The sequence below is a fragment of the Tiliqua scincoides genome, chromosome 1, assembly GCF_035046505.1.
Source record: "Tiliqua scincoides isolate rTilSci1 chromosome 1, rTilSci1.hap2, whole genome shotgun sequence".
Lineage (NCBI taxonomy): Eukaryota > Metazoa > Chordata > Lepidosauria > Squamata > Scincidae > Tiliqua > Tiliqua scincoides.
Window position 1 is genome coordinate 83834904 of NC_089821.1, and position 25411 is coordinate 83860314.

The 25411-nt window shown below is 41.7% G+C and overlaps 1 protein-coding gene across 5 annotated transcripts in view; it reads right to left on the bottom strand.

Moving 5' to 3' along the window:
* The window catches only part of DPP10 (dipeptidyl peptidase like 10), a 250981-nt gene that overhangs the window by 14878 nt on the left and 210692 nt on the right, over positions 1–25411 (bottom strand). For all 5 annotated transcript variants that reach the window (XM_066632907.1, XM_066632922.1, XM_066632915.1 and 2 more), the window contains 2 exons: positions 6843–7037; positions 4170–4224 (listed from right to left, as the gene is read on the bottom strand). In XM_066632907.1, coding sequence (XP_066489004.1) covers positions 4170–4224; positions 6843–7037 — 250 coding nt within the window. The remainder of the gene's footprint in view (positions 1–4169; positions 4225–6842; positions 7038–25411) is intronic.

Here is a 25411-nt window from a genome sequence, read left to right on the forward strand (position 1 = left end):
TAACTTCATGTTGGAATAATCACTTGTGTAAAAAAAAAAAAGTACTTAGAAAATTAGTGCATCAGGAAGAGAATGCTTTTATCTGAGAGATGCTAGTTTTCCTTGGACACTGATTTTTTTATTTGAAGGCAATAATCAGATATTTGACCCTGTACCTGATTCTGAAGTCATATAATCTCAGGAATGCTGTACAACATGATATTTCTGGAGATATAATGAGGGTCTAAGAGAGTAACCATTGGATTGCTATGTGGAAATTACTTCCAATATCACAAATGCCATGATGACACATGTGCCTTTTGGACAGCACTCTGTTGCTGTCATTCTGTACCCTCAGAATATGTAATTAATTGGCAGTTTGATGAAGAAGAAAAATGTTGAGATAGCTCGTAAAAAAAAAAAATTCAAGATTTTTTTTAAGTGATCAGCTGATCAGACCAATCCATATAAAATATTTGCAGATTGATTCCACAGTTCTGACAAATTGAGTTCAAGGTCTAGCAATCCTAATTTAAAATGTATACTACAAACAATAGGTTTTTGTTTTCTTTAAAGCTATCATCTTCTTCTCTTTTTCCATCCTTGCTGGGAAAAATATCACCCCTTTTAAAGTGAATACGTAGAGATACACTCACAACCATGAAGTCACCTGATGGTGCTTGCATCAGATCACTGTGGATATGAGAGATTGGCAGATTCAGGTTACCCTTCATCCCTAGTCTGCCACCACCTCCCTTAAGCCTGCCATGGGTATGAGCTGCACTGATCTGTTTCCCACTCATTCAAGCAAGAAGTGGGTTTTCATTGCTCCATTCACACAATCCCTTTAAGTAAAACTGTAAGTCTTGCACTTCTGCATTTGTGAAAACCTTGTGATAGAGCATGGAAAGGGGACTGCTTTCCATCAGAGTACCGAAGCACTGGGCAATGCTCCAGGTCAAAACAATTCCTCCCTATGTATAAATATAAAAACTGGTAACTAAAAACCATAATTTTTTTTCATAGTCTTCACTTCCCTTGTGTGATCTAAGAATGTCTCTGTATACAAATACCTGTTGTTTAGTTCTAAATAAACTCATTTTTCAAGAATCATAGAATCTTCTAAAATCCATTAACTTTGTCTGAAAGGAATAGAAATTAAACAAAACAATTTCTATGCCTTTCAGACAAAGTTAATGGATTATAGAATTAAGACTGAAATCCTATGCACACTTATCCAGTGTCACCCAGCGTGCCAACCCCAGGCCAAGCCCCTTTCAGTCTCGCTCTGGTCTCATCCTCTTATGAGAACGGGGCCAGCTCTCCAGACCAGACACCTGCTGCAGCTCTCCTGGGTCTGCCTGCCGTAGTGCCTCCAGTGTCAGCCCCTCCAGTGGTGTCACCTGGTGCAGTTCACAACTGGCTAGTTATACCACTTCCTGGAAGTAAATCCCATTGAGTTAAATGAGACTTACTTTTGAGTAGATATGCATAGGATTGGGCTGTACGTTACAGAATTAATCATAAGCAAAGTAACTTTTTAAAACCTGGGCTTGGCATGGTTGTGGTCAGGCTTGTGTGATTTACCACAACTTAAAGTCAGCATCAATAATTATATTGCATTATGCAAAACATGGTCAATAGAACAAACTGTGCTACAGCCATTTTCTGTCCATAACATGGTGGGGGTGATGGTTGACCAACCCCTAGAACCATCTCCTACAGTGCTAGACACATAGGAGGACCTTAAATTCAAATTCTATACTTTCCACACAGACTTCAGGATCCTTCCTATCTCCCCACCACCTGTAGTAGCAATCTGGAAGAGCGTATAATTTATACTGCACAGGCTACAAAGGGAATGATGCCCCTGGATGATCCTGTATATGTATGTAATTCAAGGCTTACGTGACATTATGCGAATGGTACTTGCAGACATAGTGCTTTCTATGTATTCCTGGATATATCCAGGGAAAATGTGCTACTGCTGTCTGCATGACATGGACTGAGTTTTCATCAACAGCTCTATACCCTGGACAATTTGGTGTGGAGCACAAAAGAAAGGGAGAGTGGCAATGGGACAGAGAAAAGTAAGGAAAAGAGAAAGGAAGAAATAAAGGAAGGAGGAAAGAGTGTTCAGAGAATGGAGGAAAGAGACAAGGGAAAAGGCAATTGTCTGGTGAGAATGGAATAGATTGGTTTTCAGTCCAGTTCCAGCACCCAATGCAATTTCCCAATTTGCTTTACTGTTCTGTTTTCAGTTTAATTAATGAGGTACAGCTTAATTTCAAAAAAGTTTTCTAACAGCGGCAAATGATTAGTGATTAGAGGGAAATAGAAGTGGTTGCTAATAATCCTGTACAACTCAGCTCCTTTGCACCTCTATCAATTTTATTGATAGGGCAGGAGGTCTGGTCTAGAGGGTAGAGCCTCCGTTTGCCTGAAGATAACATCCGAAGGTCGCCAGTTCGAGGCCACCGGCACCGTGAATGACGAGACCTTGAAGCAGCTGACAAGCCTAGCCGAGTTATTCCACCTGCTCTTTGGCTGCTGTCAGCCTGTGTGGGAGGAATGTGATACCAGATCATAAAAGATCCATCTGTAATGTTGTGGTTCTTGAAAGACAGAACCTTCTTCAATTGTAAAAATCCCTATTGGAATTTAGTATAGCCTGCCTATGTAAACCGCCTTGAATTAAACCGCAAAGTCTGAGGCGAAATCTGATGACCAAGAAAGGCGGTATATAAATACCTGTATTTATTATTATTATTATTATTTACACAGAATCCTCATATTTTCCAACAGTTTTTTTAAAAAATTAAATTGCTGTATAGGGGGATATAAACTTCTGAATATAGGCATTTATGATTGTAGACAGGATGAAATTTTTTTTTTTTAAAAAAGGTCTCCTTTACAGGCAGGCTGTATAATGAATACTTTATCTATTTCTGTTGTGTAAGTAGAACCATCATTTGAAATGAATATGGTATGTCAGGAACTTGTGCTAGTCTTTCATAACATCAGCATCATGGGTAGAGAGTAAGGGTACTGACTGATCTGTACTTCAGATAATGTGTTTCATTTGATATGAAATGTGTAACATCTATTACTGTACTTGGGTATGTATATGCTCAAAAACTTCTGAACCATTAATTGAAAGCTTTGAATCTAGGAAAAGGACAAAAATGTTTCTCTCTTATATCTTTAAGAAGCAAAAATCACTGAAAACTATAACACTTTTCTTAGTTAAGTTCTAAAAGGTGTTTGAGAGAGAGAGAGAGAGAGAGAGAGAGAGAGAGAGAGAGAGAGAGAGAGAGCGAGCACTGTAAACATCTATTTAACTTTCCACTAAAGGTGAAACCATTTGTCTGGCTCTTCTATTTAATGCCAAAGGCAATAGCATCCAACAGCTGACAGACTAGGCAAAGGATACCTTGAACAGATGGCATAGAAAGGGATGTTACTCATAGCACAATAGACTGCAAACGGGTTTGCATGTTAAAAGGGACACTATGAAATTAATAGTAAACCACCTTTACAGTTCTGAAAGGATGGTTTTGGTTCAAAAAAGATCAAAACAAATGTATCTGCATAGTTAACTGGATAAATCCAAATTCAGGAAGGTATCCATAACCTTTAAACATGCTGTCACTAACACAGCACTTCTGTACCAAGCCTGAATATAAAAATTCCTGGAACATAAGATTAAAAAAAAAAGAATAAAAGGAAGAAAGTGAACTACATGATTCACTGGTAATTGTTCAGATAGTAATTAAAATGAACCTCAAATAATTATATAAAGACAGGATTCAGCCAAACATAGCAATTTAAAGTTCCTTCAATTTTCATGAGAGTATTGAGCATCTCTTTAAATCTGCCATTGAAATCAATGGGGCTTAAAGGGCTTGTTTTCAATTGGATCAGGTCCAACTGTTACAAACTTTAAAGGATATTCAATGATTTGGCTTCTTATTTTCCCTTTTCAGGGTCAGTCCTCAATCCAGCTGACTCTGGAAATTTTGATGGCAACAGTCAGAAATATGACTTGTTAACCTTGCCTAATACTGGCATATACATAACATTTATTTTTTAAAAAAAACAAAAACAAAAAAAAGATCAAGGGAGATTCAGAAATAGGAAGCACATCTATAACGGGGGCAGCCATGCATTTTATGATTCCAGAATGTTACCTTTCCAAATATGCTTAGTCTGTTAGAGTCAACAAATGGTTGTTTCAGCAAGGTTCTGCAAGAGAGAAGGCAACATCACATTACAAAAAGTCATATGTTTCATGAATGATATTTCCTGCAATAATGTTCGTAATTATTGTTACTATGCAGAAAAGTGTTAGAAACAGAATATTAAATAAAATATGTATTATTTGGCTTAAGGCATGGAAATGTCTCCTTGATCCCATTAATCATACCTGCTGGTAGCTGGAAGTCTTCTTCTAACAACTTTCAAAATATGCATTTATCTCCTACAGAAAAATTCATTAGCAATATGTATGGGATGATAAAACTTTAAAGAGATTTTGTAAGCCTAAAGCATAATTCTTGTTGCTCCTGCATGCCCCCCAAAGAAAAAGGGTATTGGAACAATCTTTTCCATATATTAGAACAAAACAGGATCAAAGCATGACACATATTGTATTGGCAACCTTCAGTCTCGAAAAACTATGGTATAAGCATGACACAATCACAGAACTTTTATGGAAGTCAAATACATCAGAAAATTTAAATAATCCCAAGGATAGGTGGCAAACTTTCCTGTTTTTCAAATTTTTCAACAGGCCAAATTTCACATTTGCATACTTAAATGACCATGTAGAGTTCATTCATTCCTCTTGTGATGGCTATTATCATGATAACCATCTTACAGGTAAAGTTGGAGACTGTACAATATTCCAGCTTCTTACATGTTACAGTACTGTATTGTGCAATCAAACCCCTGCTAATTGGGTAAGAGGCACTTTTTCAAGTGGGTGCTCCTTTTTTTTTAGCAGGGGGAGAGTAACTGGCCCACCTCACCCCAGCACTGTCTGTTCTAGTGGCTCTCATGCTGGTATTCATTTGCATCTTTTTAGATTGTGAGCCCTTTTGGGACAGGGAGCCATTTAGTTATTTGATTTTTCTCTGTAAACCGCTTTGTGAACTTTTAGTTGAAAAGCGGTATATAAATACTGTTAATAATAATAATAATAATAATAATAATAATAATAATAATAATAATAATAGGGAGGACTATGTGGAGTTTGTTAATCTTTTCTACCATGAGCCCATTCCAACTCCTAAGGTGGGTAAACTGGCAATAGGGCCAAGAAGTGATAGGAGCTTGTGTGTTTACCACTTAATGGAAATACATTTCACAGGGTGGCATGCTAGGCACCTTTGCCTATACCAGCACATCTGTGTTTGGTGTGGACTTTTGTCACCCAAGCAGCAACTACCTGTGTGATAAGGGGATCAGACACAGAGGCAGGGAACAAGGTGTTTGCAGGGTGAAGGCAGTCCAGTGTCTCAAATTGGATGAGGGATTTGGCCCAATTATGGTGAACCAGATGGTGAACCAGGTGGAATTTGTGGGCATTCCAGTGTTTTGGGCCCCCAAGAGAGTAAGCTGCCCAGGACTGGCAGCAGCTGGGCCTTGGAGAGGGGTCAGGGGAAGCTGCGTGTCCAGATGCAGCGGCATCCAGCCAATGTCTGCCATGATTCTAGAATGCCAAATGTAAAACCCTCTCTCCAGGTACCTCTGACCCATTTAACTGAGAATGACAGAGGACAGGTTTGGCCTTCAGGCAATGGGCATGTAGGTATCTCACCATCAACAACAATGGATTCCTAGAGTATTCCTAGAGTAGTTACTGGCCAGATCTTTTACAGAGTAGAGTCTGGCAGGGTATGACAGTAGTCTCAGGATCAACAGAGCTAGGGGGAAAAATTAATAGGGACATGGGAAGGGCAAAGTTGGCCAGGGATGGACAAGTCAGCCATTGTATTTTAAAGTGGACAATGGCAACTCTTTGGGTGATTTGCAGTGGGACCAATGACCCTTCATAGGCTCATGTGGGGTGGGGGATACTAAACTCCAACCTATGTGGATTGTATAGCGTGAAGAGGGAACACAATTATGGATTAGGTGTGCACCCTGAGGTAAGCAAGAGCTAGGAGAGAGCCAGGGGAGAATCTGAATTCCAAGAGGCTGTCTGGCTCTAGGATGCAGGCTGATGACCCCTCAGCCTTAAACTGTGGTCTATCTCAAGGCTGTCAGGCTTGTAATAGGTGAAAGAATTCTTCTGCCTTGATCCTCTTTCCAAAAGTTAGCATGGAGAAGCCGGGGACATCGGGAGCCAACCTCAGGTTGGAGCCAGGGTGGCAATGCTCCTTTAGGATAGGTACCCAAACTTAGAGAGGAGGAGTCTTGGTATAGATCAAGACCTACTACAAAGAATATTACATTGATTTTATTATTCAATAAACTTGGTCCATTTACCTAAAACTGATCTTGTCTCATGTGATGGGGGCTGGGTTTCCAGTCAGGGAAATATTACTTTTTTCTCATTTACTTAAGTCTTGTGAATTAGTTTTAGTTGCAAAAAGTGTTGTTAGTGACATATTATTCTGAAGGAACATTCTGTGGAAGTGGGGCACAGTAAGGGAAATATATTTTCATATCTTTCCATTCTTTAGTTGCTCAACGGACCTTATACATTGTAAGTATTTATGCACAGCACCTGGAATTTACTCTCTGTCATGCATGTTTCAGTTAAAATGATATAAAGGTCAATACATTCCTATCTGATGTATCAAACTAAGAATGAATTAATTTTTTAAAAAATACAATAAATGTTTTCACATACGTACTCTACAGCTGCTATCTGGTCCTTCACTTCTACAGAGCCTAAGGAACGGTGGACTTCCTGCAGAATCTTTAGACCTTGAAATCCACTCCCTCGTCCATCAAACCGAGCTACGATGACATTATCAGAGTTGACAAGCACAGAATCCCAGTCAATGTGAAACTTATCTGTAACCAACTGGCTGCCTGGAGCTTCATCGCTGTAAATACCAACACACCAGACACAAACGGAGGCTATTGACAATGTGATGCACTTTGCAGTTCTTCAATATTTTATTTAACCTAGACAGCAGAGTTCAGCCAGAGTTACGCAATCCAGCTGAATTATTGTCAGTTTAATCTATAATAGCACATTAACCACTGGTGTTATCCCTTATGGGAGCAGTAAGCAAAAATAACTTCTTGAACTGTACTGAAATATACTGTTGAGATTAACATGTTGTTTGCCAATGTAATAGCAAAAAAAAAAAAAAAAGACTTGCAGATGCAGTGGGGCTGATATATGAGTGTGTGTATAGAAAAATAAAGAGAAGTAATACGTTAATTTGAAATGGAAGTAAAAAGGTAGCAAACATCTTAAAATACAATCAATTAGAGAGCCTAGTGATCTGTGGTGATTTAAGAGAACTGAAACATTAATACTTAAAAAAAAAAATCTGAGCACTCTTTGCAAGCGGCTGGCCGTGCAAGGGGAAGAGAGGTAAAGGAAATTTGCTTGCTTTAAAACAATCCACATAAAACCTGTATTACAAGTAAGAATTGATACATCTTCCATTTCTGAGATAGTCAGGAATGGGGACCTCAGCACATGTACTTCTTCCAAGAATATGTTCCTAATATGTGTGCTCTCAGGTTCATGCATCTCTCCATGAAGAAAAAAAAATGCAAACTTCCCCTTTGCAGAGGACACCAGGTGTTTCGAAAGAAGATACATGAATTATGTCATGTGTTTTAATGCCAATAAAGGTTTTCAGACTTGTCATGTGTCCTTTGTCATCGCTCCTGTCTCACTTGCCAAACCACCCTTATTTTTGATGAGTTCTTTCGACTTAAGCACAATAATAGTGTGGAGGATTTGGAGCCAGAGAGGCTTATAACTGGGTTCTTTCATGCATCTCTGACTCTCAGTAGCTAAATGCTTGGAAGCTTAAAGACATACATAATTAAACTCTGGGGAAACCTTTCTTGATTTCAATATTTTAAGTTTCTAAAAAAAGTACCTGGATAAAGAAAAATTCTAAGTGAGACACATTTGTAGTAGACTGGCAAGTTTTTTTAAACCACTAGAGATAGTATTTTTTTCAGTGACAATGAAGTCGGCTAATAGAATTATTTGAGAATTATTTTTTTAACCATAAACACCAGCAAGAGAGTGAACTAGCAAGAGACAGATAGTGTAAAATATCTCAGTGAGAATTATATGCCAGTAGAATTACAATTTGTGCAAAATTGCTTGCACACTGTCTGGAAATTAGATTGGTCAGCATCTATAAGAAGAATGCCGGTTAAGGTTCATGAATGGTGGAGACAGCTATAACTTGCAAAGGAAGTCTAACTTTAACAGACATAGGGTGCAATCCTATCCTGCGCTGGAACAGGCAAGCCAGGAGGCTTGCACTGTATCCAGCGCAGGATAGTGGCAATAAGTGGCTCAGTCAGAGGCAAGGAGAAACTTCCCCTTGCCTCTCGGTTAGGGCCGATGGCCCCTATGGGTCTCCTTGGACTTGCGCCACGTTTTGAGGCGGCACAAGTCCAAGGAGAGCGGAGCAACGAAGCAGCTCCATCTCCCCAGGAACGGGGGTTGGGATTCGGCATAACTGTTCGATCCCAGCGCCGCCTCCCGCTCCCCACCTGCCCAACCCTGGGACCACTCCCCGCTTGCCCTCCCCGACCCAGGAATGCCTCCCTTCCGTCTTCTCCCTGCTTCCCCCCCCCCACACCTTTGGTCCTTGCGTTGGCACATCCAAGCTGACGCAAGGTGTTCGGAGGAAGCTGACACGGAGGCTTCCATCAAGCTCCAATTCTATGCTTGGGATCATTAGGAAGGGTATTGAGAACAAAATGGCTAGTATTATAATGCCGTTGTACAAATCGATGGTAAGGCCACACCTGGAGTATTGTGTCCAGTTCTGGACGCATCTCAAAAAAGACATAGTGGAAATGGAAAAGGTGCAAAAGAGAGTGACTAAGATGATTACGGGGCTGGGGCACCTTCCTTATGAGGAAAGGCTACGGCGTTTGGGCCTCTTCAGCCTAGAAAAGAGACGCTTGAGGGGGGACATGATTGAGACATACAAAATTATGCAGGGGATGGACAGAGTGGATAGGGAGATGCTCTTTACACTCTCACATAATACCAGAACCAGGGGACATCCACTAAAATTGAGTGTTGGGCGGGTTAGGACAGACAAAAGAAAATATTTCTTTACTCAGCGTGTGGTCGGTCTGTGGAACTCCTTGCCACAGGATGTGGTGCTGGCGTCTAGCCTAGACGCCTTTAAAAGGGGATTGGACAAGTTTCTGGAGGAAAAATCCATTATGGGGTACAAGCCATGATGAGTATGCGCAACCTCCTGATTTTAGGAATGGGTTAAGTCAGAATGCCAGATGTAGGGGAGGGCACCAGGATGAGGTCTCTTGTTATCTGGTGTGCTCCCTGGGGCATTTGGTGGGCCGCTGTGAGATACAGGAAGCTGGACTAGATGGGCCTATGGCCTGATCCAGTGGGGCTGTTCTTATGTTCTTATGTTCTCCACAGGCCAGCGCTTCTCTGAGTGCCGGCCTGGCTTCCTCCTGAGGAGGCGCGAGTCAAGGGCAGGATTGCGCCCATAGAGATAAAATAAACAAGAGTCTTCACTGTTGTATCTGGGAGGTTTTTAACTGCTGAACTAGGCAGAGATAATCTGACAGTGTTGCTTTGCTAATTTACAGCAAGACACGTTTCTGGCCTACCATGATGTTTTCATAGCAGATGACAGTCCCACTAGATCATAATCTTTTTAAACCACCTCCTAAGAATAATGGCAGCCCAACCCTAAATTACCCTGGAGCAGGTAGGCCAGCTGGCCTGCAATGCAACCAGAACAGGGCTGGGCCAGATTCCAGTGCAACTTGGAGTAAGGGGAGTTCATTCCCCTTACCCCATGCCACATGGCAGCTACTGCATGGGGCTACTTAAAACTGCGCCAGCTAAATTAGTGGCACAGATCCAAGCAGCCCAATGTATGGCCAGGCCACTCAGGAAGAAGGTTAGAATTCAGTCTAATGCTAGATCCTGATCCCGCCCCCCTCCAGGGCCCAGCCCTCCCACCGGCCCACCTATCACCTTCCCCTGGAACATACCTGAAATGCCCTCCACAGACCCCTGTGTTGGTGGCCCTCCATGGGTGCAGACTTATCTTGAGCCAGCTCACCAGAGGCCGTATTCTGCCTCCAGTGCATCTCTGTGCACCAGCCTGCTGACTCTCCTGGTGGCGCAGAGGTACTTTTGCAACACCTGGAGACTGGCGCAAGGGATTTGCACTGGTCCAACAGCGTCCTAGGCTCTCAGTTTCTGTTTATAAGCATAGGTTTGGAGCATAACCTTTCATTACCATAGTTTCATAATCCAGTCTGTGACAAAAATAGACTTTATGTGAGAGGAAACTACTTTTCAGTTTCATAATGTCTTGGTTGGTCCATTGCCTGTGCTTTTCATTTTTAGGGATCTCTGCATCTGATGATGTAATTCTCTGTATGTAGTATCTTGCACTAGAGCAGCCATTTTCAACCACTGTGCCATGGCACACTGGTGTGCTGCAAATGGTTTGCAAGTGTGCTATGGTTGTTTGGGGGAGGGTGATTTATTAGTAGGTCCATTGGGGGATGTGAGCTGTTGTCCCCACCAACAGCATGGTGTGCCTTGTCAATTGTCAAAAAACTGATGGTGTGCCTTGACAATTTTAGTACCTTGTCAGTGTCATAATATGAAAATGGTTGAAAATCACTGCACTAGAGATTTAGGGTATAACTAAACATATATGTAATTATGCAATGTGGGTGGATGGATGGGGGCGGCTTAGTTTTATTTATAAACAGCAAGAGGAGAGACCATGAAACATGATGAAAGTACAGTATTGTTGGTACTTTGCTCCCACCATGGTTCTGATCGCAATTGTGGCCTCCAAGTATTCTATTTTTAACATTTAAAGAAATGGTTGAAAGCCAATGGAACTAAAAATAGCTCACGGAGAGGGCACAGTCAGGATCAAAAGGTAGCAGGGCAAAGAGCTAAAGCCCCCACCCCCACCCCTGCTTTGCTACAGTTTTTCATTCTTGCATGGTCCCTCCCTTGCTATTTATAAACAAAACTAACTCCTCTATTGAATCACACTTAGCAACTAGGCACTCATGGAGTGTGATCCTTAGTGTGACAGAGCATATACAAATATAAGTATCGAAACCAGAAACCTACATCAAGCTAAAAATTAGGGAGACCATAGATCTCCGTCATTCACCCCCAAACTTATTGTGAAATTCTGAGTCCTAGCTTGGGTATTCACATGCATGTTTGCCTCTTGTTGATTTTAGTATATTCTACCATAAACAGAACTTTTCTATCATCCATTTCATTTCAAATGCAATACTATTTGAAATACCTAAATACCTAAATGCAAGCAGTATACACATTCAACAGCATTCACCAAATGCTGACTACCCAAAGGAATGAAAGGTCAATCAAAGTATATGTATAGCCCTTAGCTATACTAGAGAGCCACAAGTGGCTTCAATACCAGGAAACAGCCACAGTAATTCCAATTTCACTGATGATTTCACTTTCTAACAAATTCTAAACTTCTATGATGCATTCTAATAAATTTCAAAGTCGAACAAACTGAAGGGGGAAATACCAATCACACCACCTGTTTCCAATTTCTATGAACCAATTTTTGCAGCAGAAGCTAAAGCTTCCATATTTTGCCATATCCTTACCAAGTCTCAGTTGTTTCTACTTCTGCATTGGGAGTACATGAGTCAGTGCAGTTCTATATCTGTTCCTTGGCCTACAAAGGTAACATCTACCAAGTCAGTGCTTGCAGATATTAATGATACATGTCTTATGAACTTGCAGCGGTAGCAGGATTTTTAGGATTTGAAAACTCTGCTGAAGCTTATGCACCTTTTAAACAGACAGAAGATACCAATTATAGTCCAAAATGATGGACCTCAGCAGCCAATTCATGTTTCCTGCAGTATAGTCCCACATACCTCAGACTTTCGGGGCAAAAGGCAGCCCAAGTCCATCATTTGGATGTTAGATTTTCAAACAAATCTTTTCATTTGGCGTGTGGAGTCATGAGACTTTAACCATCACCCATGCTTAGACTTCACAGAGGAATACGGACTTCTTTACTACAAAGAATACAGCAGCTATGACAGTTCAGGACTTCATTTCTTTACCATTGTACATAAGAAGAATGCAAGCAAATCACTCCATCTCTTTCCTCAAAACTAAATTACTTTTTATAGCTATGTGATCTCCCTGAAAGTGGCAAAAAAAAAATCTAAAACAAAAAACCCCAAACTTTATAAGAGCTGGAAGAGTAAATTGCTAACTTCAATTCACAGTTTCAAAAGTATCTCTTGGCTTTCTCTTAATGTTCTTTACAAGATTTGGTAAAGAATGAACTCTATTCAATTTTATCTTTTTGTGGTTCACTAATAGACATGTCTATTAACAAGATGGTGCCATAAAACTAATACCACTTTGTGAACTTTTTGTTGAAAGCGGTATATAAATACTGTTAATAATAATAATAATAATAATACAAAATATTCCTAATTATAATGCAATTTAAGTAAACTTGTGCATTCCCTACTACACACAAGTTCTTCCAAACATCTAATACTACCGTGTTTCCCCCAAAATAAGACACTGTCTTATATTTTTTTTTTTGGCTCAAAAAAACACACTAGGTCTTATTTTTGGGGTAGGTCTTTTTTCTTTTTTTAATGTACAACAATCCACAGTCATTCATGTACAAAAATATACCTTACAAAAATATCCCATCAGCACCCAGGAGGATCCTTGCCTGTCTGTCTACTCAGAAGTCAGTCCCTTTATAGTTAATGGGACTTACTCCCTGGAAGGTGTGGAGAGTGTGTTCTCTAAGCGCCCAGGTGGATTCCTGCCTGCCTGTCTACTCAGAAGTCAGTCTCTTTATAGTTAATGGGACTTACTCCCTGGAAAGTGTGGAGAGCCTCAGAGCCTGGTAGGCAGGGTTGCCTCGCTTGCTGCTTCCCGCCTCAGCTTCTCCTCAGCGTCCTCTGCCCAAGGCAGCACAGCAGGTGCTTTCTAGGTGGTGGGCACGTGAGTGCAGCTTTCCTGGCCACTTGTCCACCCACCCCCACCCCCGCTCAATGACCCCTTCCACGCCCCCCCGCCCCCGTCCTGGCCCCAATCAGAACTAGGTGTTATTTTCAGGGTAGGTCTTATTTTCGGGGAAAAACGGTAGTACTCATATTATTATTATTATTATTATTATTATTATTATTATTAATAATAATAATAATAATAATAATAAACAGTATTTATATACCACTTTTCAACAAAAAGTTCACAAAGAGGTTTACAGAAAAATTCAAATAACTAATGGCTCCCTGTCCCAAAAGGGCTCACAATCTAAAAAGATGCAACACCAGCAGACAGCCACTAGAAAAGACACTGCTGGGGTGAGGCAGGCCAGTTACTTTCTCCCTCCTAAATAAAAGAGGAGCACCCACTTGAGAAAGTGCCTCTTAACCAGTTAGTAGGAGTTTCTAGTATTACCTATTTATTTTCCACATTTTTATACTATCCTTCCTTCAAGGTGATCAGAGTGGTGTACATAGTTCCTTCCCTCCTTTTGTCCTCACAACAACCCTGTGAGGTAGGTTAGGCTGACAGATAATGCCTGGCCCATGGTCACGCAGGAATCTTCATCGCTGAGCAGGGATTGAACCTGGATCTTCCAGGTCTAAGTCCAACTCCTATTTGAAATAGGTCATCATCTGGTATGGTAAATGGTTGAAAAATTCTGAACAGTTATATTGTATGCCCAACAAATGCCATGTATGGTTACAGAAAGAAAGAGGGTTCTGTCTGGTTTGTTTTAAATAAATTGGTTTTTTGTTTGTTTGTTTTTTTGTTTCACATGCATATTTATAGCTTTGTCTTGGATTTTTAAAAAGCTTGATAATGAGAAATGTAAATCTGCACATATCAAAATGAATGTGGAAATGGCTTATTTTAAAAAAATTCTAGAGCAGTTGGTAATCCAAAACCAATTCATTACTCTGCTTGCTGGAAAAACTTCAAAAAAGCAGCACTTGCAGGTCCCCCCCCCTCCCCATGTTCCATGTTTTTCTAGTTTGCAGAAATATAGGATTTTGTACAATGGAAAGACAAGGTCTACTGTAACTTTATACTGCACCATGTGGCCATATATTGTTCTGTCATTATCACATGCATTGCATATTGATCAAAACTAAGAATATCTCTACAGCAAATAGAGCTAGCAGAAATCAGTAAATATTAGAGTGCTACACCTAAAGTCAAATAGCAGTCAGGACAGTTTAGAGTTTCTAAGAACTTCCTCCTGTTCATGTTTGACATGGCATAGTCTACCCTGCTATTCTAGGCAGCTAAAAATTCACTGTAGTCTGTTCATTTTTTTTTCCAGCAGAATATGGATTAGTTGTCAATTTACCTTGGTAACCAATAACCCCATCAGACATAACTTCAGTGATAATTCCAGTAATTCTTCTACATAAGAACACAAAAGAGAATTGTCTACTCAGAGAACAACAACTTTATTGAGGTATACGGAGGTGATTAGTGCATACTTGTCCTCATTCAGTTCCACCATATCTACTAAGAGCTTCTACAATTGCAAATAGTATAAAATAAGGGATGCTGACATTTAAGATGCATTATCAACAAATTGGAAAGAAAAGAGGATAATTGTGTTGGAGAAAAAAAGAATGATCATCACCTTTCACTTTTATTACACAGATTAAATGCAATAGTCTTCACACTACTTAATCATTTCCTGCATGATACCAGTGAGTGTATTTTCCAAGTCTCTAAATGAATAAGGTGAACATTAATGAGGAAAATCAGAGATCTAAAAGTTAAACTTTGATCCTTAATTATATAGCAAAGAGATAATAATCACTCTTTCAGGCTATTATGGTACATCTCTAATATATAGACTACACTGTATGCAATGTAGTTAAAGGAAGATAAGTATGAAGTATATTGGTATGAAAGGAACAAATGGAAAAATCTGCAATCTTACAGTCTACTTTGCATTTTATAGTGTATGCAGCACAACTTGTATGCAAACAAGTAGTAAGGACTGACCATGACAACAGGGTGAGCCAAAGCCTTTGTTATAGGGTGATAGATTTCTCTTAACCATTCTTGTGTCCTGTGCAACAGCAATCTTATCTAGAACTAGAACAGGTGGGCCAGGAGGCCTGCGCTGTATCCAGTGCAAGATAGAGCCCTGAAGTGGCTCAGCCAGAGGTAAGGGGAAACTCTTCCCCTTGCCCCTGGGTAAGCCGCTGCAGCCCAATGGGTCTCCTGAGACTTCTGCCACTTCCTGAGGTGGCATAAGTCCGAGGAGAGCAGAGCAGCTTGAAGCCGCTCCGTGCTACTCAGGAACGGAGTTGGGATGTGGCATAACTGCTGGGTCCCAGCCCCGCCTCCTGTTCCCTGCCCACCCACCCTGGGATGGCCCTCTGCCTCACCCTGGAACCCTTCCCTCCTGCCTCATCCCTCCCCACCCAAGAGCCTTGCATTGGCCAAGCTCGGCAACGCAAGGCTTCGTCCTGGAATCAGCGTGGAGGCTGGTTTCAGCCTCCGTGGGCCAGCACATATCTGTGCACTGGCCAAGCCGACTCATGAGGAGGTGCAAACATGCTCTATGGCATGCTTGTGATCCTTCTGGACCAGCACAAGGGCACAACCCCAGATCAGGATTGCTCCCTAAATCACTTATGCTCGAGCAGCCTTCTGCTTAAAGAATCCCTGAGAAACACTAATGGGCAGCCCAATCCTGAGCTGCCCGGTGCACGGGGCTGCAATGGTGCATAAAATGGATGCTGTTGCATCCAATATGCCCTAGACAGCTGCCGCTGCCTCCCCAGGAGAAGGGGACTTTCATCCTCTTCCCCCGGGTAAGGCAAGTAATGGGGCTACTCTATTTTATGGCGACCCAAGGGTCAGGATTGAATTAAGCAAAGCTCCACCAATCCTGCCTCCCTCCTGCCCTGCCCCCTCCCCTGGCACGCCTCCTCCTCACTTCCTCCCACATCCCCACCTACCTCTCCCCTGCCCAGTGGTCTGTGCAACAGCTGAGCGGCAAAGCTCCAGTACTCCACTGGTGCTAGCCTAGCGCCAGCCACCACTAAACTAGCACCGGTGCTCCACCGGCACTGGGGCCTGCAAACATGCCTTATGGCACGTTTTTGACAGTGCATGCCAGCAGTAAGCCGACACGCACTCTTTAGGATTGGGCCCTAAGAATCTGATCCTTATCGGATGCACACAACTGCCACTGCATTCCATAATACACAACTGTCACTCCATATCTTGAGGCAGCCACATCCTGCAGCTGGAAAAATCAGCAAGGCCCTAGTACCTGAGGGAGACTTGCTGGGGCTATTCAAGAGCAATATGAGACTCTGGCTGATAAATGACCAAATGGAGTAGCAACAAAAAACCTTGTAAGGGATTAGATGTCACAACATCAATACTATTAAAGCAGCAACTTTTCCTCCTTTGCCATGCTTTCCCCTTCCCATCAAATCTGCATGTCTTCTATCATTGATATAAAATGCCTCAAAAGTTATTCATATGCACAGCATAATATCATCCTTTAGGATTCTAAAGACACTTGTTCCCAGTTAGACCCACCAATAGGTGGGTACTACTGATACCAGTACATATCCTAACTGTGTCAAGTAGGATGCAGTGAACAGAACTTCAGCTACACTTGCCTTCCACACAAACACACCTCTTTCAGAAAGACATTGGGAGTTATACAGATGTCCCATGCTATCCATGGGGTTCTGTTCCCGGAATCCCTGTGGATGTCAAAACCTGCAGATAATGCAGGGTGGCCAGATAAAATGGAGGACAGAATGCCTATATCTTTGACCATTCTATAGAAGAGGGAAATTTGGCAGGTGCAGCTATTTAAACCCTTCTATATTGAGCTGCACCTGCTAAAATTCCCTCTTCTACACAATGGTTAAAGGTACAGGCATTCTGTCCTCCATTGCATCTGGGATAATGAAATCTGTGGGTCTGGGCACCTGAAAGCCTCCAGAGGCGATGGGGGTTGTGCTCCCATCACCTCCAGAGGGTGTTCCGAGGCCCATGGCGGCAGCATGTGGCCTCCACATAAGGCCTTCTAAAGCCTTTGGGAGGCCTTAGAAGGTCCTTTCCGGTTTTTGGGGGAAAACTGGAAGTGATTTTTTAGGCCCTTATACGGCCCGGAGAAGCTTCCAGGTTACAACTATCCAGGCCTGCAGATTTCATTATCTGTGGATTTCGGCATCTGTGGGGATTCTGGGAACAGAATCCCTACGGATAATGGGGGACACCAGTATAACTCCCACTGTCTTTCTGAAAGAGGTGTGTGTGTGTGTGTGTGGACGGCAAGTGTAGCTTAAGTTCTGTTCATTGCATCCTACTTGGCACAGTTAGGATATGTACTGGTATCAACAGCAGCCACCTATTGGTGGGTCTTAATTGGGCAACAAATTGTCTTTAGAATCCTACAGGTATCTTATGAATATTATGTGCTGCTCCCATTGCCTCCAGAAGGTCCATGTTGGGCCAATCCCGCAGATTCAGGACCCACGAATAATCAAATCTGTGGGTCCCGAATCTGCAGGTAACAAGGGCCCACTGTATAAGACTCATTTGGTGTTTCCAGGCCTCTCCAAAGATAAGTAGATAGTGACTAATGAGAGTGTATTGTAGTGTTTAAAACTGGTACAAAACTTTAGGTTCAAATTGTTACTCAGATCATTAAAGTGACCAAATGCACTCTCTCTTACCCTAACCTTTCCAAATCACATGGCTGATGAAGGTTAAAATGGGACTATACAATGTATATCACCCTTCATTCCTTGGAAGAAATATGGGATAAGAATGTACAGACTTCCCCCTGTATCTGCAGATCCAATATCCAAAGATTCAGTAGTCCATGGATTTGCAGATCCGCCCCCCCCCCCCGGTGCCTATTAATGTTGTTTAAGGTTTCCTTTTCTGGATCCTATAAGCATGCAAGCTTATAGTGTTTGCAGGCAGCCTGAATGCTTGAAGAGAACAGATTGAACCTTAACAGGAAGCAGTTGACTTCCTGCTTCCTGTTAAAATTCAATATAGTTTCTTCAAGCATTTAGGCTGCCTGCATCCTGCCTGCACATGTTATAAGCTTGCATGTTTAAAGCATCTTGTAAAAATAAGAAACATTTCACCATGGTAAGCCTCTAAGCGTTAATGGGCATGAAGGGCCATGGAGATAAGGTTCTCCTTTATCCACTTTTAATATTTAAATGTTAATTCATTTTTTTAAATGTCATTCTTATTTTTTTAGTTTGAGAGCCATGTTAGTCTATTGCAGCAAAAACAACAGTATTATGTAGCATCTTAAAGACTAACGGTATCTGATGCATATTCATCAGATCCTCACAGAACAATCCTGTGCATCTCAAAATAAGTCCAATTTTGTTCTGAAGATTGTATCCTAAATAGTACAAGTACAAAGATGCTTACACTACTTATCTTCCCTTTCTTATGGAAGCTTCCCAAACTCCCAAGAAAAAAAGCCATTCTTGAAGTCAGGGAAACTCCTGGAAATGAATGATATTGAATGCAGCATGAGAGGGCTATGGTGAGAGTGGAAATTGATGAAAGTTGCACAGAGAGAATCTGCCTCTGAAAGAACTCTGTTCACAAAGGATATCCTTTGCAAGATTTTCAGCGATCCATCAGTTTCCAGTGATCTAGTACCTGAAGTTCTTGGCGCCCCACAAGTGACTTTTTGGAGTGTTTGAAGAGCTTCCTCTAGGATGGAAGGAAGTAACTGACTTTGCACTACTTAGAATACAATCCTAACCAATTCATTTTAGCATGAAGGTTCATGGTTTGCATTCCACTTTATCAGATGCATGGTCAGAAGTCCATGAAACCTTAATACTAAATAAACGATCTTAAAGGTGCTATAAGATACTTTATTGCTTTTATCCCTATTAGGGATAACTGGATTTTTTCTCTCTCATTCCCAGCTGTTCCCATTTCTATTCCCATTTCCCATTTCCATTTCTCTCATTCACCACACCCCCACTCCTTGAAATGGCCATACCCATATTCTTTGTGACATAGCGTCATCACAGAGCAAAGTGGATGGAAAACATGCCACCACCATGAAAAAGGCAACCTCCCTCAACTGACACTGAGTGGAAATGAACGGGGATTCCAAAAATGAACTATTTTAATGTGATTTATTCATTTAAAAATACATAGAAATGGGTAAATGGTGTCCATTCATATCTTATTTTTACTCATTTCAGCGCACATGCCTAATTCTTTTTTTTTTTAAATTCCAAACAGAAAGATAGAACCTTATTAATGTCTCATATGTTCACCGTCCACATCTAGAGGTAATATATTTAATTCATTTTCACCTTAGCAATTCCACCACCAAACTAATAGGAAAAAAAAATCACCAGCAACACTGTGAGTTCTAAAAATGCTTGCACTTTAGTATACAGGGTAGGGTGTTGTGCTGAAAACAAATGAAGAATTCCAAGTGTAGAATTAGAATTCTTTTCCAGTATCCATCATTTTATACTGATTTTTTAGAAGGAACAAAACATCCTCGAATATCACTCGCAGATAGTATTAACTGCCTCATGTGCACAGGATGAAAAATGATTGGCAATCCAACCTCTGTTTTACTGTTTCTAACTGAATGTGAAATTGGCTATGCTCCTTTAGAAATGTGTGTTATGGGGCCCTGTGTCGATTCTAGAACTACCACTTTCAGGATGTAGGATTTTTGTAATTGACATCATAAAAAGCAACTATATCAGCATTACCTGAAACAGCATGATGTCCTTCCTGAAAGTACAGTATTGCTTTTTAGAGGTGGCATTTCTGGTGATGAAAAGAAGGAAGATGTCACTGGTTGGACGAGTTATTTTTGGTGTTTTTCCCCCTTTTAAGTGTAGAATTACAGCTTCCCAGGAAACAGAGCTTAGCACACAGTTAATGGACTTAATGCTACATTCATTCTAGATACAAAAACCATGTTGACCTCAGAGATAGTTCTGTATTCTCGGGTAGCATTATGGCTTATCTTTAATTATAAGAGGAGACTAATTTAGCAGTTTCAGGGTAGCAAATTGGATTGAGGATTACCACCTCCTGCTCTCCTGAAGGATCCAAGACAAATTAAATCAGCCCCAAAAAGTCTCTCTTGACAGATTTTCAGTATTGACATTTCATTATATTGTGAAGAGATTTCTAAAAATAACTTCTGTTAACACCAAAAGTGGAAATACTGCTCTGAAAAGGTTCAGAAGAAAGAAGAAGAGGTTCGTGTAAGAGAAATATAGAAAGTTGAATGTGGTTTTTTACCCCACTACGATGTGTCTTCTTTCTTCTTAGAATTAGACACAAAGTAATCACCAGCTATTTCCTTTTGCTAATATTCCATTTTCACCTGGACTCTGAAATTTGCACCCTTGAAATCAAGTAGTCTTTACCAGTCTTTCATTATTCCGAATGTATAAACTCTCTTTTTCTAGACCCCCCCTCTCATGACAGTACCATCTCCCCAGCCTGTCACTTCAAAGCGGTGTTTTGGCCTGCTTCATCTGTGGACTGTCCTTCTAATGGGGCATGATGCATAAGACCAAAGCTCACATCAGGATTCCACTAACACTTCTGCTCACTTCTTCTGTTACAAATAATTGTTCATATGATGAGATAAACCTTTCCTTTTTCAGGTACTTTGCATCATGCTTTCTCTTGAACGGCTATGTTGTTCCAGTATTTAATACTTGTGCAATTACAAATCCTGCAAATTAAAATATATACAGGTTGGCCCTTTTTATCTGCTGATTCAGTACCCACAGATGTGATCATCCGGGTTCCAAACTCGCAGGGTGGCCTGACCTGGAACCTCTGAACATGAATGGAGCTGTGCTCAGAGAATGTTCTGAGGGCCAGAGAGGACATGCATGGCTTCCCCGACCCTCAGAATGCCCCTTTTGGGCAAAAAAACCACAACTTTCCGTTTCTCGGAGGAAACTGAAAGTGATGTTTTTATGCCCTTATAAGGCATTTTGAGGGCCATGGAAGCCCTGAATGGCCTTCAGAAGGTTTTTGGTGCCCTAATCCATGGATTTGATCATCTGTGGATTTTGGTACCTTGAAGGTTCCAGAAATTGAACCTCCAGTGATAACAAGGGCCCACTGTATATATAAAAATAAGCCAGCATCCACAAATCTGAATAATAATCCCAATTAGTCAGCATAATCAAAGGGATTATAAGGGAGAAGGAAAAATAAAAGGGATAGAGTACTGAAAACAGCGTGGATAGAATATTAGAAATGAGAAAAAGATGCAAGGCAAATTTCCTAGAAGCAATGCAAACTACAAGTGCACAAAATGCAACCTGCAGGGCAAACTGTCTTATTAAATTATGCTGTTCAAAAGAAAAAAAGGTATAATGTATCCTGCCTTATTAATAATCAAAGGTTACATTTTTAGCAGATTGCTGAAGATTTAGCTGTGCACTTCCCATTCATGTTAATGAGATTCCTTGCTAATTGCTAATTCTTTACATACTGTCACACCGGGAAAAAAAAATCTTTACACACTCAGTGACATTATGCAACCCTTAGATGTGCAATTTTCAGTTTCATTAATTAGAATTTCATGTGCAGTCTAAAAGCTCATGAAAAAGACATACTCAGGACTTCAGCAGAATCTATGTTATGCCAAGATATTTCAAATGCCTTATTCTGAGTGCACACACAGTCCAGAAAACTACAGCACACTTATTTCTATGGCTTCTAGCAGCAGAGAATGAGGATAATTCCCCTCTTCCCTTTTTGGATGCGTAGCTTACCAAGGAAACACCTTGGTAAACTGAATCTGCTGCCACCAGGCCAGGTAATCAGGCTAGCAAGAGAGGCTCCCTGGGCAGAACTTCTCTCCTAGAACAATACTAGATTCTTGATTAGTGCAATATGACACCCATTCAAACTTTTACCTGAAGCAACAGACATTCTTTTTACCAAAGAAATCTGAACTTCATTCTCATTGCAATAAGTACTATATCAGTCTTCTTCAGACTTCATATTTGAGGCATTAAAAAACGAAGAACACCTTTGTGGGCAAATTGTTCCAGCCATTTGAATAAAATACTTCACACAAATTAGGTGATTGTTAACTTCAGCAAATCCCTCTTTTCCAGCAAGTGTTGCTAATGTGGTTGAAATTACTCAAACCACATAAGAAGCCACTTCACAATCATTCTACACCAAAGGGCTCCTGTGTTCACTCCGTTTTTCATCATGCTACAGAAATAAACGTTTAGATGTAAACGTTTTTAGACCCTTTGAGACCCCTTTCTGAGCGTAAGAGGTGGAACAAAAACTAAAGTTAGGTGAGTGGAAACCACTTCTGCTTCTGCAAAGCCACCTTACAAGATCTCACATTTTTTTTCGTTCCCCTTACCTTTGCAGTCCACTGCAGAGCTTCTAAACTGTTCCTGGGGTTAGTAGATCCTCTCAAACAACATGGGACATGGCACAGGAGAAGGGGCTAAAGTAGAAGTAAATAACTGAGGGGGCAAGGGTTATGCCTTGCATGAACTGAAATGGTTTCCACTTACGAAGGCATCTTTGGATCCAAGCCTATGTTAGTTCTAACCCCGAACACCAGTGCCGAGGCAGCCAGCCAAAAAGTCACGCACTGCAGTGTTGTCGGGGGGGGGCAGTCCCAAGGGCCATATAAATCCTGGGCTGCCTATGGGTCTCCTGGGACATACACCACCTATTTTGCTGGCATGTTTCAAAGGAGAGAAAATGGATGGGGAAGTTTAAAATGGAGGGGATAAGATCTGGTGTGTGCCAGTGCCACTGGATCCACCCTTTCCGCCTCCTCCTCACCCCTTCTTCTCCCTCCATGCCCAGTCATGCCCCCAATCCTCTCACCCTATCCCCCTCCCCACCCACAGTCCACTCCTGCCTCAATGTACTGGCACTGGGGGCTCCAGGCAAGTTGCTGCCCCACAGCTGGCGTCACTTGCCATTTCTGGAGGCAGCCCAGTAATGCGCTATACACCATTGCATTTTACAGTGCAGTAGGTTGGGCTGCTAGTTCATAAGACTGAGCAGTTAAAAACCTAATCAGAAGCAGGTTTAAGTCACGTCAAGATATTCCTAATTTAGCTATTCTTAGGGTATGCTCAAACTACAAAATATTCATTCTTTGAGCTGGAGGAACCACATTTGCAGGCTGCAAGCACAGATGGGAATGACTTTCTACTGTAGAATTGCTACCAATCGGGTTTTTGTAAGTAGGTTTGTGGGCCAAGGAAGAGTTCTGTGAACTGCATCTAGCGAAGCGGACACATTGTCAATAAACATACTTTAGTCAACGAACCCTAGATGAAAGCTTGCTAATATAGATAGAACTAATGGTCATCTCAGGTATGGTTAAACTGATTCTGTACATGTTCACAGCTCCAGACATTTTCATCACACTTCCACAACAGTGACCTAAATATGCACTACCTGTGCCCAAAGAAGAGACCTCTTGCGGTAAGAAGATACTTAACTAAAAAGAGACATCTTATTTCTTCCAATAATACAAAGGATGTTTGAACCATGTACTTCTTGGTAAATTATCATCCAATCCTATCCTTTCCCTGCTGGTGTGGCTGTGCCACACCCTTCGGCATGCTGTATGCAGTGGGGGGGGAGGGGCTGATTGGGAGGCTTCAGCAGGGAAAGGCAATTTTAAAATCTCCTATCTCTTGCTCCACAATGGGTCTTCTCAGACCTGTGCTAGTGATTTTGCCCCATTATGTCCTCCTCCCTGCCTGGTTTTGCTCCCTCCTTGCTCTCATTATGCCCTCCTTCAATCCCCTCCCACCTATCTCCCTGGCCTACTTGCTGTGGCAGACAGCGGAAGAGCCAATGATGCTTGTGGGAAAACTCCAGCCTCCCCGCTGGAGATCTGGCAGCACACTACTCAGTGCAGTGCCAGAAAGTGCTTTATTGCACTTTTGCAGCAGCTGCCACCAGTGGAATGCATGTTTTGCTGTTGGTGTGGCCCAATAAGATTCGGCCATCAAACTATTTATTTTTAGATTAGCAAAGTGCAGTAAAAGTGGCATGTTTACCTCAGTGACCCAACGACCTCCACTGACTTTTGAATCAGGCACTTCGGTTATCTCTTATGCAGCTCTGCTGTCACATGGCCCAGTCCTAACCTATTTTCCAGCCCCAGTGCATAGCTTGAGGAGGCTTCTATGACTGCCTCCCCACCACAGGATGCAGTGCACGCCCTATTGGCACACCTGCACTGGCACTGGAAAATTGGTCATCCATGAACCCTACTTACAGCCCAATAAGCTTGCAAGCTGGTGGAACAAGTTTCCACCAGCATAGACTGCCTTATGGGAATTCTGTACTGCTGGAGCACTGGGAAGCCAGAGAATTCATCTGCACACTGATGGATCCGCGAAGACCCACCAACACAGGTAGAATGATTCCAGAACAAACAATTTTACATCTCAAAAAATGCAGAATTTCAAGACAGACTTGCTGTCTAATCACCCGACAGCTCAAGTTTTGTAACTTGATTTTTATGTGCTTCTTTTATATGCAAGTGGCAACTGACATGGTCCTCTTACATTTCATAGGGAGGAATTGAATGTTCCTATTCATTCCAGTATAGCAGATTTTCTAATGGCTGTGAGCCCTTCCGGATAAATTTATTTATTCAATTATTTTTGTTTATAAACCAGTTCAGTTGAAAATTTTTTTTGAAAAGAAGTATTCATATATACAGGTGGACCCTCGTTATCCATGAGGTTCCATTCCTGGACCCCTTGTGGATACCGAATTTTGTGTGATATCAAATCACGCAGATATCAAATCACGCAGATTTTAGGGTCCACTGAGCTCCGAACGCGACCCCTTGCTCTAGTTGCCTCTGGAGCTATTCTAAGGCCCATGGAGTCCATGCTCAGCCTCCATGGGCCTCAGAATGGCCCCCCAAAAGTGTTGGAAGGCCACCAAAAGCATCAGAAGGCAAAACTGGAAATCGCCTTCCAATGCTTGTGGGGGCCTCAGAAAGGCCTCTGGAGGTCCTAGAAGGGCACTTCTAGAAGGGCACTGGTTTTCGACCTGTAAAATTGCATGCAGCCTCTATGGGCCTCAGAAGACCCTCCAGAGGAGACCGGAGCACAGCTCTGGTCACCTTTGGAGGTTTCAGGTTGGGCCGAATGTGAC